This window comes from Bubalus bubalis, chromosome X (assembly GCF_019923935.1).
Source record: "Bubalus bubalis isolate 160015118507 breed Murrah chromosome X, NDDB_SH_1, whole genome shotgun sequence".
In the NCBI taxonomy this organism is placed as follows: domain Eukaryota; kingdom Metazoa; phylum Chordata; class Mammalia; order Artiodactyla; family Bovidae; genus Bubalus; species Bubalus bubalis.
Genome location: NC_059181.1, coordinates 36682920 through 36704148, shown reverse-complemented (window position 1 = coordinate 36704148; position 21229 = coordinate 36682920). Strand labels below are relative to the sequence as shown.

The 21229-nt window shown below is 40.1% G+C and overlaps 1 protein-coding gene across 9 annotated transcripts in view; it reads left to right on the top strand.

Annotated features, from left to right (window-relative positions):
• PRRG1 (proline rich and Gla domain 1) overlaps positions 1-21229 on the top strand; it is a 356881-nt gene that overhangs the window by 282234 nt on the left and 53418 nt on the right. For 5 of the 9 annotated variants that reach the window (XM_044937107.1, XM_044937109.1, XM_044937108.2 and 2 more), the window contains one exon: positions 14280-14440. The exons of 1 other annotated variant lie outside the window; for it this stretch is intronic. In XM_044937107.1, coding sequence (XP_044793042.1) covers positions 14280-14440 — 161 coding nt within the window. Of the gene's footprint in view, positions 1-1876; positions 2050-14279; positions 14441-21229 lie in introns of all 9 variants that reach the window. 3 more of the 9 variants (XM_044937113.1, XM_044937112.2, XM_006066427.3) reach the window with 1 other exon arrangement.

Genomic DNA, 21229 nt, shown 5'->3' with positions numbered 1-21229 from the left:
GAACAGAAGGCTCAAATAAATGGATAACTTAGCATCTTACACAGTCTTTTATGAGAAATTCACAACTAAACAAGATATTAGATGTATTTAAAAAAGAGAAAAATAACCTCTTAGTACGTGGACTCCTTATAGTTTCAGATTGTGGCACACCAACATTTACACAACACCGACTAGGAACAAACTTTCTATTTGAATAAATACATGTTGCCGATTGCTGAAAGTCGCTCAGTTGTGTCCAACTCTTTGTGACCCTATGGACTATATACTCCATAGAATTCTTCAGGCCAGAATACTGGAGTGGGTAGCCAGATACCCTCCTCCAGGGGCTCTTCCCAACCCAGGGATTGAACCCAGGTCTCCCGCATTGCAGGCAGATTCTTTACCAGCTGAGCCACAAAGCTGAGGCCGATCTTTTTTTATTAAAAAAAAAAAAAAACAAAAACAAAACAAACGTAAAACACCGTACTGCGTGCATCAGAACGTGCCAGCCGCAGCAGGCATGCGCACTAGAAGCAGCGCACTGCGCATGCGTAAAGATGGCGGCACTCGTGTTCTGAGTGCCGTAGATCAGTGTGCTTTCTTTCCGCTAGCGTTCCAGCTCCCAGGGGCGTGGGGCAGCGGTGTGCCAGTTTGAGGGCTGGCCTAGCCACGTTGAGCATCTGATCACAACAGGGGCCAGGTTCGTGCTTGTCCCCCGGGACCGGTGTGTTGGAAGCGGTGCCCGACTTGAGTGGGAGAAGGCGGGAGAGCTCGTGCAGTGCGAAGCGAGGGCCAGCCGGGCAGCATGAGTCAGCAGCAGCCTGCCTGGGAGCCGCGCAGCTTGCATGTGGACCAGGTGGAGGAGAAGACGGTGTGTGGTGAATCCAAAGACCCCGTCTGCATGGAGGACCTGCGCCCATTAAAAGTAAGCGTTAATTTAGAAGATAGTACGCAACAGGTGTCCATGAAAAAAGGCCCAGGTATGAAGAGACCTCGGTGTAATTCATCCCTGTCTGATTTAACTCGAAGATTTATGGCTCTTCTCAAATCTAGTCCTGAAGGTGTTCTTGACTTAAATAAAGCTGCAAAAACACTGGGAATACAAAAACGAAGATTGTATGATGTCACTAATGTTTTAAGTGGAATCAAGCTGGTTGAAAAAAAGTCTAGGAGCCATATTCAATGGATAGGACCTGATCTTAATGAATTGGAAATACGGCCTGAACAGAGGCAGCTGGAGGCGGAACTTCTTGACTTATCAGCGCAAGAAGCATCTCTGGATGAATTAATTAAGGATTGTTCTCAACAGTGGGATGAGTTAACAGCGGACAGAGAAAAGAAGAGGCTAGCATATGTGTCATATGAAGATATTCGTAGCCTTGACATCTTCCGTGAACAGACTGTAGTTGCAGTTAAATCTCCGCTTGATACCAGCTTGGAGCTTTTAATTCCCCTAGAGGGTTCTGTCTTACTAAATATGAAGAGCACCACAGGACCTATCGATGTTTATGTATGTCCGACGGAGGATCTCTCAAGTAAGGAAACACCGGATGGTGTAGGAAGCTCTTCGGCCGAAAGCACACAGCCAGAACACCCTCACCCTGAGAAAGAAGAAGATCCTCCAGAGCAGAGTGAAGAGTTGATTGAAGTGAAAACTAACGGCATGTGAGGATCCAGGTATTGAATCTTTGGGGACATCCGGGTGGGTGAATTACACACCAGATGTGATTTTCAGAGGAATAAATCATCCTCGATGCTTTCTCATTCTCCCTTACAGCAATAAGGCCAGGAGTAACTTCGGGCAGTTCACTACTTAGATTACTAGATAATTATGGTTTCTGCATTTGAAAACAACTTTTTTTAAAAAAAATTAATTATTCCCTGTTTTTTTTGCCAGTGAAATAGACATCTTGCCTCCTGAGATTACTGCATCACACAGAGTATCACTGAAACTGTTGGGCAGGCTGGATGGACAGCTCTTTGTGGACTCTGCCCTTTGCTGCATGGATCAGGTGTTTTTATCACAAGAGAAATTGCCTTAATACGGGTTCATGTCTGCAATGGATAGGGGTATGCATGCATCTGGACATGATGTCTTTGTTTATATTTGTATAATGTTTAGATTGCTTATAGAGTATTTCAAAGTGAGACTGTTTACCCTTGTGCAACCAAAATAATGTCTATATGGAAAGTAACAGGTGTATTCTCTAATTTTTCTGGTATTTATAACTGACCAGAACCCTCTGAATGAGGGTTAGAAAAGAGTTTTTTCCAAACCTCTGTATGTAGAGGTATCATAAATATGCTGTATACTTAAAGTTTGTGAAATTAATGTATTTCACTATGGTTCCCAGTGCTAAAATTGGACTTCAAGGTCCCTACAGATTGATTGTGTTGGAGCAGACTGGTGGCATGCCCCAGGCTTTGGGGGCAAGTGTAGAAATGCCATCAGATCATGGTTTAATAATTCCTTGCAAGATGTGAATTCAGTCATGGTTACAGTTGAAAACTATTTTGACTTTTAAAAAAATTAAAAAAAAAATGTTTACTGTGGACCATTGTTAAAGTCTATTGAATTTGTTTCGGTATTGTTTCTGTTCTGTGTTTTTGGTTTTGTGGTCTTAGCTCCTCAACCAGGGATTGAACACACACCCCTGCATTGGAAGGCAAAGTCTTAACCACTGGACCACCGGGACAGTCCCCTATTTTAACCTTTTTTGCAAGCAGATTCTGTAATATGTTTCTGTATGTAGCCTTGCTCTTCAGTCAAAGGGGTTTACTTATGATGACATCATGGTACCCTGCCCTCTCTCCAGCTCTAGTCAGTCATTTCCAGGTACCTGTTATTTCCACTTCATTGGGCAAAGCATTTACCACTCTGTGCCTCAGTTACTCAGTAGTTTGCTATTAGACTGTGAGCTCCTTGAGGGACTTTGTCTTATTGTTAAGCCCACTGCCTTGCACCAACATCTGGCACATAAAAAGTGCTGCATAAATGTTTGAACAAATCAATGAGTGAGTCAGTGAATGGTAAAATTAGACTAATAATACTTGGCTTATGTAGCATACAAGGTTCTTGTGTCATTCAAATTCATATCTTAAGCTTCTCTTGCTTTCAAAGAAAGAATTGAAGCAACATGAAATTAAAACCATGTATAAAAACAGCATAGGAATCAAAAATCAAAATATTGGAAGATAATACTGAGCATTTAGGAATTGCACACCTGTGAGCTCCAGTGACTTTTGCCAGTCCTGCCCCTCTGCTGAACACAAGCCTCCTCCCTCCTAGTAGTCCCTGCCAACTGCCTTTGCCAGTCTGGGACTGCTCACTGTGCTCCTTGGGCACAGGTGATGAACATGAGAGTTTTAGCAGAAGGTGTGTGTATCGGTCAGGTGCTCCTTGGACAGGGCCAGGCTGTGCATTGTAGAGTTGGCAGCTGTCACTTATATGTGATGGCTAAACATGAGAGTGGATGAGGTCACCTAATAAGAGGGAAGGAGAAGAGGAGAGGCCAGTTAACATTTATTTTAAGGGAAAAGACAGCAGAAAAAGCCTTTCCTGAGAGGGAAGAATGAGAGGAAGGGGAAAAACGACTGAAGAAGGTGGTGCCCCCAAAACCCAACAAAGGAAGCATGGCCACAAGTGATACATCCTTTCTAAAGAGCAGTTTCTTGCTTGTGAGATATAGCAAATACTGTACTTTGCAAAATGTTCTGAGTAAAATGAGATCATGTAAACAAAAGCCCTCTGTAAACTTGTAAATAACCTCAAAGGGCCTCCTATCTCTTTCCTCTTCAGATCCACCAACTTTCACTTCTTGTTGCTGTCAGTGTGTTGATCTAGTTCAGCTCACCCCTAGTCCCTTCTACTTCTCAGCTTTAATGTGCAAAATAAGCTTTCCAGTCTTATAGCTAGGCTCGTGGATGAGGGACGAGTAAATTAATCCTTGTTAAGTCTAAGGGAGCTAGGGCTCCCTTATAGGTAAAACAGACGTTCTAATGCATCACCTTGGTCATGTTTTGTTTCTAAGTTTATGGTATGAGTGACTTCTGCATAAATAATGTCTTACTATCCTTAATATCCACAATGATTATGTCAGATATTGAATAGCTACCTGAACTATCAAATAACCCAAATATCAGTAGAAAATAATTTAGGATATTTTGTTACAGCTACTCATTCATGCTTCTCTAAATATGTATATCTGTCATGTGTGTGATTTTCAATTCTCAATCCTTAAGAGCGTCTTTGTAATCTTTTGTTAAAACTCGCATGATGACAGACTTATCAGCACACATTTGACAAAAATTGAAGTTAATAAAAGTAAGCATGCAAGGTATGGTAAAGCATACTTCCTTATGAGTTTCTTATAAAATCAAGTCCTTCTTAAATAAGGACCAGAAATAGTCCATAATTTATATTCTGAAGAATTTCTGAAGTTTTTGAAAATAATTTTATTTATTTATTCACTTATTTTTGGCTGTGCTGGGGCTTCGTTGCTTCCCAGGCTTTTCTCTAGTTACGGAGATCACGGACTACTCTCTAGGTGTGGTGCACAGGCTTCTCATTGCGGTGGCTTCTCTTGTTGCAGAGCATGGGTCCTAGGGCACATGGGCTTTGGTAATTGTGGTTCCTGGGCTCTAGAGCACTGGCTTGCTAGTTGTGGCACATGGGCTTAGTTGCTCCATGGCATGTGGGATTGTCACAGATCAGGGATCCATGTCTCCTGCACAGGCAGGCAGATTCTTTACCAATGAGCCACCAGGGAAGCCCTCAAAATTTTAAATCTCATGATATCCTCAGAATATTTATGAATCATCAAAGTAGCCACTGCTGCTGCTGCTAAGTCACTTCAGTCGTGCCCGACTCTGTGCGACCCCATAGATGGCAGCCCACCAGGCTCCGCCAGCCCTGGGATTCTCCAGGCAAGAACACTGGAGTGGGTTGCCATTTCCTTCTCCGATGTAGGAAAGTGAAAAGTGAAAGTGAAGTCGCTCAGTCCGACTCTAGCGACCCCGTGGACTGCAGCCCACCAGGCTCCTCCATCCATGGGATTTTCCAGGCAAGAGTACTGGAGTGGGGTGCCATTGCCTTCTCCAAGTAGCCACTACTTGACACTAACTAATTGAAAGGACCTATGAGATTCTCATAAGGTATTATAAAGGTATGGACTACCCTGGTGGCTCAGTGGTAAAGAATCCGCCTGCCAATCCAGGAAACGTGGGTTCAATCCCTGGGTCAGGAAGATCCCCTGGAGGAGGGAATGAAAACCCAATCTAGTATTCTTACCTGGGAAATCCCATGGACAGAGGAGTCTGGCGGGGCTATGGTCCATAGTGTCACAAAGGGTTGGACTTGACTTAGTGATTGAACAACAATGATGAAGGTATGGTGCAGCAGGAGAAAGATGGCTCCTAAGCCCATTTTTTGTAACACAGGATATGCTTTGTCTTCTCATTGAGAACAGTCAAGATACATGCAAGATAACCTTGGTCTCAGGGGTGCCAGAGGACAAGTTTACTGAGAATCTGATATTTAATGGTCATATAGCTGAAAGTAGGCTGCATGCCATCAGTGCAAACCATCGATCTATACATTTTTCAATAAACTAGACAGGCTAGTACAGAGTGCCTCCAAGGGCTTTACAGCATTGTATAAAGCTTGTACATTTCATCCCAAACTTGACCATGGAGACCAGACTTCCAGGCATCCCTGGAGTTAATCATACAGACTCACTGCAAGTTAATCCTATCCTTGATCAATTATTCTTTCTTTTCTAAGTGTATTTTTTTATCATCTTGGTAAATAAATCTCTTGTTTTTCCTTTAATGAAATAACTGCTACCAGGACAGTGACAACAAATCATACTCTTGTTTATTGAGCTCCAGTCTTTGCCAGGCTCTGAGCAAAGCACTTTATGTCCAATACCTACTTCATTTATAACTGAGGTTGGTGCTGTTATTCCAGTTTTACAGATGAGGAAGGGAAGCTTAGGGTTTTGGCTTTCCTCACATAGCTGTTTGCTTTAATGCCTCTTCCTTACTTTGTAAATGTGTAGCTGATGGGTACCATTTAACAAACTTGGGATACCAGTGAGATCACATTCATTACTCAAATTAACCACAGCCCCTGAAAATATGAGAATGTCTTTCTTCCTTCCCTTACCAGCCCTGTTCCCGTGGGACATGTAGGAACTCTAGGGTTGCACCTGAAGTCTAGAGGAGTACATCCTGTGAGGAGTGATGAAGATGAAGGAGTAGTAGGATGTGAAGCTCACCTTCTCCCACAAATAGAGGAGTACATCCTGCCTCTTGCACCGAAGAAAGATAATGGAATGCTAGGCGCATCTGTAGGAAGTCTCCCTTTTTTCTTGCTCTTCATGTTGTTGCTGGCATATAGTGAATAGTGAAGTCGCTCAGTCGTGTCTGACTCTTTGCGACCCCGTGGACTGTAGCCTACCAGTCTTCTCCATCCATGGGATTCTCCAGGCAAGAATACTGGAGTGGGTTACCATTTCCTTCTCCAGGGGATCTTCCTGACCCAGGGATCAAACCCGGGTCTCCCGCATTGGAGGCAGACGCTTTAATCTCTGAGCCGTCTTACACTGAAACCAGGGCACCCAAACCAGGCTTTTTGATACCCAGCAATTCCAAGGACAGTAGAGGAGCCACTTCCTGAACTGAGGCATAGGTTTGCCCTGGCTGGGCTGGTAGTAATTACCAGCAGCACTAGGGAAAGAGGAGAACACCTTTCTACCCGGCACTTCACTCCCCTCTGCGCGCTCCATAACACAGGAAGCCTGATTGCCCAGTGTTTCGGCTACCTAGTGATCGTGTATTTCAGTTTTCATCTCCCTAGCCTCTTCCCCAGACAAGCTCACAGAACTGGAGCAGCTAATTGGGGGAGAACTGAAGGTAACCTACAACTGAGGGGGTGTGACTGGATGGGGTGGGGACTACACTGGATTCTTTTCCTGCTAACTTTATCAGGGCCACAGTAACTAGCCCGTGTGACAGGTGTCACCAACTTTCAAGTTTCAAAACGGATCTCAGTTTCCTTCCTCAAAGAGGAAACTTCGCAGCCCATTGAAACTTGATGAGCCAGATGGATTTGGGAGCACACTGGCAAGACCCAATCTGTCTTCAGAACCCCTAGGTCAGAGGTTCCCAAACTTGCTGAGTTTAAAGTACTCTTAGTTATTGCAGTGACTTTTTCATAGCAGCTATAGGCCAAAAGAAATGCCTAATAGTTCCATTTATGAAGTAATTAGGTCCAAACAACTTAATAGGTATTTATATCTTGAGAGCTTGGTCACCTCTTAAAAAGATAATAAATACTTCCTGTTAATGCACTTGTCAAATATTGTGACTTTTACAAATTGAAGGTTTTGGGCAACCCTGTGTTCTCAGGTGGTAGTTAACATTTTAGCAATGAAGTATTTTCTAATTACGGTATGTACATTACTTTTTAAAGATATAATGCTATTGCATACTTAATAGTATATAGTATAGTATAAACATAACTTTTATGGGCATTAGTTATGTTTATGCTCCTTGGAAGAAAAGCTATGACCAACCTAGACAGCGTATTAAAAAACAGAGACATTACTTTGCCAATAAAGGTCCATTTAGTCAAAGCTATGGTTTTTCCAGTAGTCATGTATGTATGTAAGAGTTGGACTATAAAGAAAGGTGAGTGCCAAAGAATTGATGCTTTTGAACTGTGGTGTTGGAGAAGACTCTTGAGAATCCCTTGGACTTCAAGGAGATCCAACCAGTCCATCCTAAAGGAAATCAGTTCTGAGTGTTCATTGGAAGGACTGATGCTGAAGCTGAAACTCCAATACTTTGGCCACCTGATGTGAAGCACTGAATCATTGGAAAAGATCCTGATCCTGGGAAAGATTGAGGGTGGGAGAAGAAGGGGATGGCAGAGGATGAGATGGTTGGACAGAATCACTGACTCAATGGACATGAGTTTGAGTAAGCTCCAGGAGTTGGTGATGGACAGGGAGGCTTGGCGTGCTGCAGTCCATGGGATCGCAGAGTTGGACATGACTGAGCGACTGAACTGAACTTATGTGCATTAGGAAACCAAAAAACTCACACTTTGTTTTGATATTTCTTTTAAATAGCCATGCAGTTACTTACTAATTGGATGTGTGTACCTTTTGAGGATCACAAAACTTCTCAAACATTCTTACTTCTTCTCACACATAGCACCTGTTTTTTGTTTTGTTTTGTTTTGTTTTTTAATCACAGCCAAAATCCACCTTCTGTGTAGAACTACCTAATAATGAAACTGAATGACCTTCAGCTCATAGTTTGTGTGGTATCCAACCAACGTGACGTATCAATGAATTTCTCCCCAAATGTAGACTATCCCACACATCTGTCATGAATTGGCTGCAACACCTTGCGAAGCTAAGCTGCTAGTTCCTTGCCAGGAACTGGCTCTGCCCTGTTCCCACATCAGTAGGTGTCCAGCTGCTCTCCTGCTACGTAACTGTTGGGGCAAATCAGTGTTTCTTTCAGAACAGCAACAAAACATATACTCCAATCAGAGTCCAAATAGAACTGTTGTACAAATTTCAAAAGGTGCTTGCTTTTGCGAAAAGGACATTCAAGTGCCGGCTAACTAGAAACTTTGCTGTAAATGTGTTCGTTTCACAATCATATATTAACTTTGTGATGCTGCTTCATAATTGGAGGTATGGCCCATGGATTCCCAGTTTCTAGTCATTCAGATTTCAAGTTTCTCCTGTTCTGCATTTTCCTTTATTTCCCCTCTTACTGAATCCTGTTCTATACCAAAATCTTTACTAGGCATTATGAAAGACAGAGGTTAGATCAAAATATTAATACGTGAGGCCCGTCAGCAAGTCTTGAGAGGGAATCAGATAGGCATACTAAAACTTCTAATAAAATTACAATATAGTTTATTTAATTGCTATAATTGAATTCTACCTAAATACTGAGAGTCTATAGCAGCTGTGTCTAATGAAGTGGGAAATAGAATCTAGGGAGCATTTTTAGAGGATGTTACAGCTGAATAGTGTGTGTTAGTCACTCAGTTGTGTCCGACTATTGGTCGGGAAGATCCCCTGGAGAAAGGAAAGGCTACCCACTCCAGTATTCTCGCCTGGAGAATCCCATAGACAGAGGAGCCTGGTGGGCTACAGTCCATGGGGTTGCAAACAGTTGGACACAACTGAGTGACTAACACTTTCACTTCACATCTGAATAGAATAGGAGTTTGCCTGGCAGGGGAAATATTAGGTATAGACTTAACGGTGGCATGAAAAAGCCTGTATGGAGAATGACAAGATTTGGTTTGACTGAGGAATAAGCTACATGATAGGTGTAGTGGCCAAAGGCATCACACATTTAGTTATATTTATATGTTGGGTTATATTAACCCTAAATTTCACATCTGTCCCTTTCTTTCCCTTCCTTTTGGCACCATTCTAAAGCATGATCTTATCATTTCTTAACCTGGTCTAATGTAAGCAGCGTTTTTTCTGGCCTTTATCCCTCCATTTTCTCCTCATCCTACCCCTAAATCTTGTACATATACATTTTTCTAGGTTTTTCTCTGTGAAGTATCGGTCTAAGATTTTTTTTTTTTTTTTGGAATATTGCTTCCTTTATTTAGCATTTCTCTTTCAGTAAACTTTAAAAATAACTTTATTTATTTATTTATGACTGTGCTGGGCCTATCAAATAGTTTAAATATTTTAGCCTAACAGTCAATGCCTCATGACACAGCTATCAAGCCATTTCAAATCCCATTTCCCTCTCTTCCTTTTTTAAATGGTGAACTCTGCCCTACTGGCAAGCTCATTATTTCTCATTTATGGCCCTAGGTTTATTTGATTCTAGGCCCTCACTCACTTTTTTGTTTTTGTAGGGTGTCTTTCCTCACCATCTTTGCATGTCCCTAAAAGGCCAGCCCTAATACACTTCACTTGTCCTTCTCCAGGCCTCTCTCCCATCCACCAACACACCTACCCAGAAGAAATTTGCCTGCCTGCCAACCTCATGGGGTCGCTAAGAGTTGGACACGACTGAGCGACTTCACTTTCACTTTTCACTTTCATGCATTGGAGAAGAAAATGGCAACCCACTCCAGTGTTCTTGCCTGAAGAATCCCAGGGACGGGGGAGCCTGGTGGGCTGCCCTCTCTGGGGTTGCACAGAGTCGGACACGACTGAAGTAACTTAGCAGCAGCATCAGCCAACCTCAAACAGCATATATCTAGTTCATCTTCCATTAGAGCTGTTTGTATATCTTATCTTCATTATCTGCACCAAAGAACCTTGAGGGCAAAGGCCATTTCCTATTGATCTTTGTGACTTGTCATTATCTCATTGTACATAGTCTGTGTTCAGTAAATATGTCCTAAAGAAAAAATTTTGCTCACTTAAAAGAAAAATGTAAATATTTGCCACTTTAAATAATGGCTCTTTGAGTAAATTCAGACCCAAGATGAGAGAACTGATAAGATAAGTGGAGTAGAGATTTTCCACATGAGCTGTTAACTTTCAGGCCCTGCCATCTGCTGTTTTTCAGCAAATATATGCACATGATTTTACCTAGATAAAGATTTTTGACATTAAAATATCAGTTTTGGTATCCTGCAATGTTAAAAATATGCAACATGACTACATATTTTGGTTTAAGGGAGTAATTTAGGGAGTTACTTGAGAAGTCATCTTATTTCACTTATTTTTATTGTTTTCTTTTGAAGAGAAAGCATGGGTGAGAGCTATTCATTTTGAAATTATGAAAAAGTAGCTATGTTTTTTTAATTAATATACTTATTTTATGGTGGTATTTCAGTCTTAGAGTTGAAATATTTTCCTTAGTGAGGATGTTCCCTAACTGAATAGAAAACAGCTTAGGTTTTTCCTTATGTACTTTAATGAGACAAGAACATGTTTGAATACCACCTCAGTGTTGTGTTCTTAGAGTAGCTTTACAGTCTGTATACTTGTCATATCATGTCATCTCTGATGAAGGCATACACACGATTCTGGACACCTCAGGGATACCTCACACATTTTGATGAAAAGGAGGTAGAGGAAAGTAATCAACCTTAGTTTCAAACATTAAGTCCAAACACAAGCCCCTGCATCATGGAGATTGCCCAGCGTTTTAGGAAGAAATAGTCTGATCTTACCTTACAGGTTCAAGATGCCACCTTTCCCTTATTTTGCTTTCGCATAGAAAGGATCCCAATTCTGACATCACCCATTAGATTTCCAAATTACTTTGATTAGGACTGGCAAATACTCTTCCACAATTTCGTGTTCCCTAATATATGGCAGACATGTTGTTGTTGTTCAGTCGCTAAGTTGTGTCCGCCTCTTTGTGACCCCATGGACTGCAGCACACCAGGCTTCCCTGTCCTCCGCTATCTCCTGGAGTTGCTCAGACTCCTGTCCATTGAGCCAGTGATGCCATTCAGCCATCTCATCTTCTGTCACCCCTTCTCCTTTTTGTCTTCAATCTTTCCCAGGACATAACTAATCTGTAACAGTATCTTTCCTACTGGTCAGATTCTTATTCCAAGTGATAACTTCTAATTGACCATATTTGGCAAGTGAGATAAAAACCTCATTGCCAGGTTATTGCATCTAGAGGTCTCAGTATTATACCACGTTGCCTCCCAGTACAAGAAATACACAGGAGATGTTTGTAGAATGCTCTTGGTAATTTGGTTAGGCTGGAATTAGAAGGGCTGTGTCCTGCTGTACATTACCTTATAGTTGTGTGATCTTCTGAATTAGTCTGCATTCTGATTTTAGGAGTCAGCTGCTTTGCTTGACACATTTTTCAACGTAGACAGCATGTAAGATTTTCCCTTAGGAGAATTTAGGGTTTTTCCCCTCTTAAAAGCTTAAAATACAATATTATTGATCGGTTTATTTTCAAGAAACCTGTCACCAAAAGTTAAGGAAGCCTTAGATTTCATTGACATATCTGAAAGTGAAAGTTGCTCAGTCATGTCTGACTCTTTGCGACCCCATGGACTATACAGTCCATGGAATTTTCCAGGCCAGAATACTGGAGTGGGTAGCCTTTCCCTTCTCCAGGGGATCTTCCCAACTCAGGGATCGAACCCAGGTCTCCTGCATTGCAGGTGGATTCTTTACCAGCTGAGCCACCAGGGAAGCCCAAGAATACTGAAGTGGGCAGCCTATCCCTTCTCTGGCGGATCTTCCCGACCCAGGAATCAAACCAGGGTCTCCTGCATTGCAGGCAGATTCTTTACCAGCTGAGCTACCAGGGAAGCACAATTGACATATCTAGTGTGTCTAAAAACAAGGAAGCTGATAGCCATGATTAGTTTTGTACTTGTCAGACAACACTCAGTGTAGAATATAGCATTTAATGTGATAAAAATGATACAGGGACTCCTATGTGTTTTTCTGGTATATGACCAACAGATGAAGGAACAAGACATGTGTATCCTAGAAAAGAGAAGCCTCAAGGGAAGTCAGTTACCATCTTCATGTATTAGTTGGCCTATTATATGGAAGAGAATTGTTTCTCATTGCCATAAATAAGACCAGTGACTAGGAAGTTGTTAATTCAGTGAAATGTCCCTTGGAAAAGGGCTCCATAGTCAAATAAATGTGACATACACGTGTGTTGTGTTTGTTTTCTGGAGATTTCAAATATATATTAAATACATAGTAGGAGTCCTAAAAAGTCATACAGTAAAAGATCTTTTTACATTTGTTAATCCCAGCATTCCATAAACACCTTCCTCAGAACTAATTTTCTAAGGATCTCCCATTTGAGTAGTGGTTTTCAAACTGTGGGAGTGGGCCCAGCAGCACCAGCGTGACCTGGGCTCTCACTTGAAATGCAGCTTCTTGGCTCTACCCCAGCCCTGTGCAATCAGAGACTCTGGGAGGTAGGCCCAGCAGGATGTGTGATAGTAAGTCCAACAAGAGATGGTCATGCAGCTAAACTGAAAAGCACTGGCAGAAAATTCTACTATTACTCTCCAACTCAGCAGCACCCTTTTATGTTCTAGGATTTCTTCTAATGATTTTTTATGATTCTGTGATCCATTTTTATCGCTACCTAACCCTTCTGAGGCACAGAAGGAAGGAAGACGTACCATAGTTTTCAGTGTACCCATCTAACTCGTGTCAATTTGGATATTTTAAAGAGTCCTAAGTAATGAATCCATATCCTCTATAAAGACAAATACACACTTCTAAAATTGAGGTAAACCTTAAATTCATTCCTGTTGTTGCCATTTTTAAGCGAATATTTACTTATTTTCATTTAACTTCAAAATGTTTTTCCCCCCCAAAATGTGGCCTTTTTTTTCCCTTAATTTTCTGAAGGATCTATTATGTACCTTGTCACATGTCAGAGGTCTTTAAGATTAGGGTATTTTCTAATTTATTTGCTCTAGCAGAAGATTAAATTCTGGTAGCATTCTATTTATCTCTTCAAACAAGCATGACCATTTTAGACAAATGTAATTGAGGTATAGTTTAAAATGAATCTGTGCATAAAAATTATTTCCCACAAGTGTGCATTATAACCATTGCCTTATTTTACTGGGTATCATGAATGTGCATTTTGAATGTTTATATGAAATGCCTCTACAAGTCAGACAGAACAATTTTCTTTTTCTGAAGGACATCAAAATGGGGTTAAATATATTAACATGTCAAAATATATTCAAGCTAAGTGCATTTAGAACAAAATGACTATTAATATCCTTTGGAATGAATTATGGCCAGATTTATCTTAATTTCTTGATAGTATTTTGTCACCTCTTCTTTTCACATGAGTAAAGGTGCTTTGGGTTTACATAATTAGGTCAATTGGAGTTTTATTTATTTTTAGTTAGGGGTAACAAAGACTGATAGTCCACAGACTGGATTTTTATTTCATTGCTGCTATCCACCAGCAGAATGCCTGGGGCATCCTCTTACAGTAATGAATGCATGCATGTACTGGTTTCATTATTGCTATATTTAAACACCCATGGTTGGCAGGAATGTGCTAAAGTCTGGATATAGGATAGTTCATCATGTCACTGTCCCTGCCCAGGGCAACTGCCACTGAAAGGACACACATGATGAGGAAGACAGCAGATGGATGGGGTGGTTGAGAGCCGAGTGTTACTTCCTTGCTGACCTAGAGAAAGAGGTTGAGGGTGTTGGCTATGTTCTCTAAAGAGCGTCTAGCAGACTTCATCTTGTACAGTAACTTTCCACATGTATTTTTAATTACAATTTTATGCTTATTATTATATCTCTTTGTAGTTTTTCTCACTGGAGAAAAAGCCAATTCAGTATTAAAACGCTACCCAAGAGCGAATGGACTCTTCGAAGAAATAAGACAGGGCAACATTGAGCGTGAATGCAAAGAAGAAGTCTGTACATTTGAAGAGGCAAGAGAAGCTTTTGAAAATAATGAAAAAACTGTGAGTATATTGGCAGTCTTTTAAAATATTCATAGATTTGCCTACCTTTGTGATGTATATTTAAAACCTGCATTCCCAAATGTGTGCGTTGCTATCAGTTAAAAACTAACCTCTCGAAGAGCTAACTCTAAATGTGGCCTCTAAGAACACGATGTGGGTCAGAGGTCTCGGTCCACTTTCCTGTGTGCTGATCTGTGTTTGAGGGCTCCATTTCCATAGGACCCTGCTGAGCTGAGTTTGATCATCCGTGCAAGGGCTAAGTAAGCATGTTTTACACAAGGCTTTGTCCAGGAAAGTTGCAGATACCATCATGACCCTACCATGCTTGATCACAGAGAAAGTACAGAGAAAGCTGATAGATAGTGATGCTGTTTTAAAACATTTTACTTCTACCAGAGAAAAGACATATCAGAACTCCCCTCCCCATTCTGACAATGGTGTACATTCTTTGAAACTGCTTTACAGTAGGAAATGATGTTTCAGAGAGGTAGATATTGTATAAAGATCCACTCCTGTATGCTCCTGTGAAAAGAACACTACTTGAGAAACAAGTGGTGTGGGATGTGCTCAGGGGACATCAGATAATCTCAGGAGCAGTGGATGCAGAAGTTTTAAAGAAAGATGATGTGGTTTCTTGTTAGGTAAGGAAGGATCCAGGGGGTAAGAGGAAGGAGTTCAGGAGAGATGAGCAGAGAGGCAGTGTTGCTAGATTTCGTTGTGCACAGCAAAGGCAAAATCAGTGTGTAAAGTGATCAGTTGTGAGCGTCAGGGTTTTTAACTCTGAAGTCCCACAGGTAAAAACAGGGAAAAGAATACATCATCTATCATGCCATCATGCAATCACAAAACACTCTTAGCTTTTAAATTTCCTTCCAGCTTTTTTATGTTGTATCTGCTTACTCCTTGTGGGTTTTTTTCTTCCCATACTTTTTATTCTTATAAAAGTAATACATGTTTATTGTAGAGACATTGAAAATATGGTAAAACATAAAAATGAATAAAATTACTTGAATTTTTAGTACTATCAGTTTTATAATTTTGGTACTTATCATTCTAGCCTATTCATAGTACATAGATAATTTTAATAACAATAAGATTATAGTATAAATAGTATTTTGTAGCATGGAGTTTCTGATAAAACCTGGCTCATGTACTTAAAAATTAGGTTTTGATATTGTGTTTTTCCAAAAAAGTACAAATTTTAGATACTCTACTGTGATTTTTATAAAGCTAGTGCCTTTTCATCCTGCTTTATCATGTTCCTTTAAAGGAAAGGTAAGAACTTTAGTGGGAAGATACTTTGACACTACGTAAAAATGTTCTGTTCTCCAGCAAACTTCTACCCACTAGTTTTAACATCTGCTATTGATAGTTCTTGACTGAATCAATTAAATTCTAGTTTAACATGATGCTAAATGGTGAGTTTCTGACTCCATCGTCTGTGTACATTTGTTAGTTGGCAGTCCACTATGGGCAAAAATTTTCCCTTGATCTATCTCTTTCATAGATCATTTTATTCTGTGAGTTATAATCCATTACTGTCAGTGTTTTGATAAAAATATCTTAAATTTGGCTAATGGAAATTTCTTCAAACCAGCTTCTCTGTCTCTTTGACATGTCCTTATCATTTTTGTTTTTTTTAATTTTTTGGCCCAGCAAGGTGCTCCAGGATACTGTTGTACTTTGCCTGCCCCAGTCTTGGCATTGGTTGTTTCTCTGAGGAGCCTTGCTTGCTTTTAGTTAGGAATAATATTTAGAAACCAAGATCTGGGAGCTAGAGTGTTTTCATTGCTGTCAGAGTATCATTGTTTCTGGATGTTCCAACAACAGAGCGAGGGAAAAAAATGATACATGTATATGCATATAAATGTGTGTGTGTATGCACGCACACGTGTCTGTGTGTGTTAGGGACTTGCATATTCATCCTGCTTATCTCCAGTTCCAACACCCCTCAGGGTTTCTCTTTTCCCCATTCTGTATTTGTATGTGAAATGTAAATATTCTTCATAGATGTTCTTCCACAGTGAGAAGCCTGGCTGTCAATTACACCAGTATATTAACTCATTTGCCCAGTTCTACAGCACACATACAGTGGTTTTATAATTTTAATGCCCATATCATAATAGGGAGGGAAAAACGTTTATGTTCATCCATCTGTCCCTTCTGAAAGTCATTCTGTATGTATTCACAGAGCTTACTCTGTTTAAAAAATATCTTGACAGGACTTCCTTGTAAGGATATGTCACCATTTTTTCAGCCGGTCTGTTGTATTTTGGCGTTAAGTAGTTTCCACTATTTTTACAATTACAGATAACGCCATAGTAAATCATTTTGCACGATAGGAAGTACATCTTCAGTGTAAATTCTTAGAATTGGATTGCTTATCAAGGGTTGATGTGTGTATAGGTTTGTTAGAATTTGCCAGAAAGCTTGTAATGTTTTACATTCCCCCCAGATATTTGAGAGAGTGCCTATTCCCTCACAGTCTGACTAGCAGGGTGTGACATGGTATCTTGGTTGTGTTTCAGTTTACAATTCTCTTATGAGTGAAGTTGTGTATTTTGCCATGTATTATGGGCCATTATTATATCTATTTTGTGTGTTGTCTTGGCCTTTTGTTCATTTTTTTCCTATCATATTTATGGTCCTTCCCATGCCTCCCCACCCCGAATTTTTAGAAAATATATTAGAGATACTAGCCTTTATTGGTGATACATTTCAAATATGTGCTTGCAATTGTCATTTATATTTTGACTTTGCTTATGGGTTTTACTTATGCAGTTTTTTTTCATTTTCATTGTAGCTATACATTGAACAAGTAGTTTATTGAATCTAGATTTTAAATCATACTAGAAAACTTTCCTCTTAGCCCCTGGTTATAGAGGAATTCACACAATTTCTTCTAATATATTTGAATTTTTACATTTAGTCCTCTGATTCACTTAGTTTATTCTTGGGTGTGGTGTGACTTATGGATCTGATTGTTTTGCATGTAGCTATCCAGTTGTCCAAACACAATTTGTTACGAAATCCTTCTTTGCCCCAGTGATTTTAGTTACCTTTTACCATAACCCAATTTCCGTGTGTATTTAGTGAATTTCAGGATTGTTCATATTCTAGTCCGCTGGTCCATCATTCTACTTAAATGCTAGTCCACACTGTTTTAATTATAGAAGATTGTTAGCATATTTAATATAAATTACAGCTAGTTTCCTTTATAAGCTTTTTCAGTGTTTTGTTCTCATATGCCTATTTTTCCATATAAATTTTAGTATTAATGTGTCTAGCACAGAAAGAAGTCATTTGTCAGTGTTTTTATTTGGATTTCTTTCGGTTTGTAAATTAACTTAGGGAGAACTAACATCTTTAAGGTATTAAATCACCCTCTCAAGAAGAGATTTTTTTCTGTTTGTTGAAATAAGGAAAGTTTTACTGTTTTCAGAAATGTTTTATTGTTTTCATCATACAAGTTTTGCACATTCGTTAGGTTGGTTCCTGTTTCTTTGTTGCTGTTGTAAATGGGTTGTTCTTTTCCATGAAAAATTCTAACTGGTTATTATTTGTGAATGTGTGAGCTATTGATCTTTTTTTAAACCTTATTGAGTTACATACAATTAACTGCACGTATATAAACTGTACAACTTGCTAAGTTTTAACATATGCATACACCTATGAAACCACAGTGAGGATAGTAAATAGATTCATCACTCCCAAAAGCCCCGTTGTAATTCCTCCTTCCCAGCTCTCCCCATGAACAAGACCACCCCCAGGCAATGATTCATCTGATTTTTGTTGCTACGGATTAGTATATATTTTCTAGAGTTTTCTATAAGTGAAATCATACATTATGCACTCTTTTGTCTGACTTCTGTTACTCAGCATAATTATGTTCAGATGTATCCATAGTTCACATAACAGTAGTTATTTTTATTGCTGAGTAGTATATCATTGTATGTATATGGACGTTTGAGTTGTTTCCAGTGTGAGGTTATTACAGATGAAGCTGCTATGAATATTCATGTACTGGGCTATTGACTTTTTAAAATTAATGAACCATATATATTTATTTTGACTTGAATTCTAAGAAATCCTATGGTCCAAGTTAAACTTTCAAGGATGCATTAGATTTTTAAAACCTTTTTATTTTGAGATAATTATAGATTCTTAGAGAATTGCAAAGATAACACAGAGAGGTCCCACCAGAGCCTTTATCTACTTTACCCTAGTGGTTACATCTTACATAATAGTAGTACCGTAGCAAAACCAGGAAAGTGACATTGGTATGACCTGTCTGTATAGTTCTATGCCATTTTATCACTTGTGTAGACTCCTGTAACCACTACAGTGAAGATGCAAAATTCTTTCACTATTACAAAATCTTCCTTAATAGTCACATCCTTTCTATCACCACTGACATCCCTAACCTCTGGTAATCACTCTTCTGTTCCCCACCTGTGTCATTATAAGAATGTTATATAATTGGAATCATATAATAGGCAACCTGTTTATATTGTCTGTTTACACTCAACATAATGCTCTTAACTTCATCCAAGTTCGGTGTGTACCAATAGGTCATTCTTTTTTATTGCTGAGTAGTATTCCATGGTAATGGGCTTCCCTGGTGGCTCAGATGGTAAAGAATCTGCCTGCAGTGTAGGAGACCTAGGTTTGATCCCTATGATGTATCACAGTTTTTTGAACCATTCCCTCGTTGAGGGTCACCTGGGTTGCTTCCAGTTTGAGGCTATTTCAAATAAGGCTGCTATGAATGTTTGTGTACAGGTTTTTATGTAAACATCAGTTTTTATTTCTCTGGGGTAAATCCCCAGGGATATATTTGTTGTATGGTAAGTACATGTATAGTTCTGTAGGCTGCTGACAGATTAATTTGTCATTGTATAAATGACTATTTTAAATTCCCACCAGAGCACTGTTTGAGTGATTGTTTCTCTGTATACTCTCCAGCACTTGGTGTCATCACTGTTTTTTTGTTTTTAGTCATTGTGATAGGTGTGTAGTGGTACATTGTGGTTTTAATTTCCATTTCCTTAGTGGCCATAGGAACATCTTTTCATATGCTTTTTTTCCATTTATATATTCTCTTCTGTGAAATCTTTCTTCCTATCTTTTGGTTACCTTCTGATCAGATTTTCTTGTATTTTTGAGTTTTCCGAGTTTTCTGTATATCCTGGACACAAATCTGTGGTTAGATATGTGTTTTGTAGGCTATTGATTTTTATGTGTTAATTATAGATCGTACTACCTTACCAGTGGCCTCTTTTGTTTCCTTCAAGGTGAGTGATGATGTCTTTATGGCGTCCCTCTCTGGCCCTTAATGCATGTCAATGCTTCTCTATATCCTTTCCTGCCCTCAGAGACAGGATGCTGCATTTCAGCAATATTCAAAGCAAATCAAAGAAAGTCTTCCAGCAATTGCTTTGTGCTCTCCAGCATCACCTTTTCCCTCTGTAGAATCGTTCTCATTAACCTACCCACCTTTTAGGGGAAAAAAAAAGAACTTTCTCTCACCCTCTTATCTCCCTCCAGCAATAACCTCATTTTTGCCTTGTCTGTACTCACACCCCTGGTGAGCTTTCCTAGTTTGTGGCTTGAAATGTTAATGACTCCCAAATTTATATCCTGGAGTCCTGGAGAGTTACCTTGAAATGCAGACCCAGGTGACTGACTGCCTACTCAACATCTCCTCTTGGAATTGCCACAGCCTTTCTGATCTCAGTTGTTTGTTGTTTAGTCGCTCATTTGTGTCTGACTCTTTGTGACCATGGACTGTAGCCCACTAGGCTCCTCTGTCCACGAGATTTTCTAGGCAAGCATACTGGAGTGGGCTGCCATTTCCTTCTCCAGGGGCTCTTCCCCACACTGGGATCGAACCCATGTCTCTTATGTCTTCTGCATTGACAGGCAGATTTTTTACCGCTGAGCCACCAAGGATTGATCCCACTCTAATCTCGGTATGTGGTAGCCATACATCCATCCATCTCTTTGCTAAGCCCCAAACCTTGTTGCCACCCCTGACTCTTCTTTTTCATATCCACACTCCATCTGCCAAGAGTGCTGGTTCTAACGTGAAAATATATTCAGAATAGAACCACCTCTTAGCCTGTCTTCTTGGTACCACTTTACGTCCAAGCCACCATCACTTGCTCATTCGTATGATTTCTTGGCCACCTCATCATTGGTCGTTCTCAAAACAGCAGGCTACAGTGATCCTTCCAAGTGTCTTCTCTGTAACAGCTTCCTGTCTTCCTCAATAAATGTTCAAGAGGTCAGAATCACCCACAGGGCACTGCACCATAAGTCCTCGTCTCTGTCTACTCCATACCTCCACCACGGCTGCAGGCACTTCTGTATTGTATCTCCTGTGACACATCACTCCTTGGTCACTTTCCTGTGGCTACCTTGTGGCTCCATACACACATGTAGCACGTGTCCTGCCTCAGGGCTTTGGCACTTGCTCTTTCCTATTCTAGGTGGATGTTTCTGAGCTCTGTCACCACTCTCCATCAAGGTCACATTCTCAGGGAGGAAGTATCCTACTGAAAGTTGCAAGCTCTACTGAAAGTTGCAAGCTCTTGCCCCTTCTGAGCATTGTTTTTCTTCCCAGCACTTATCAGCATCTGACGTGTATTCAGGGTATTTGTTAACTGTTAGCTCTGACAGCAGTGTTTCTCTTCTGTTTTGTTCATAGCTATGGTCTTTAGCATATGAAACAGTGCCCGCACATGCTAGGCATTAAAGAAATACTTGATGAAGTAATGAATGAATGTA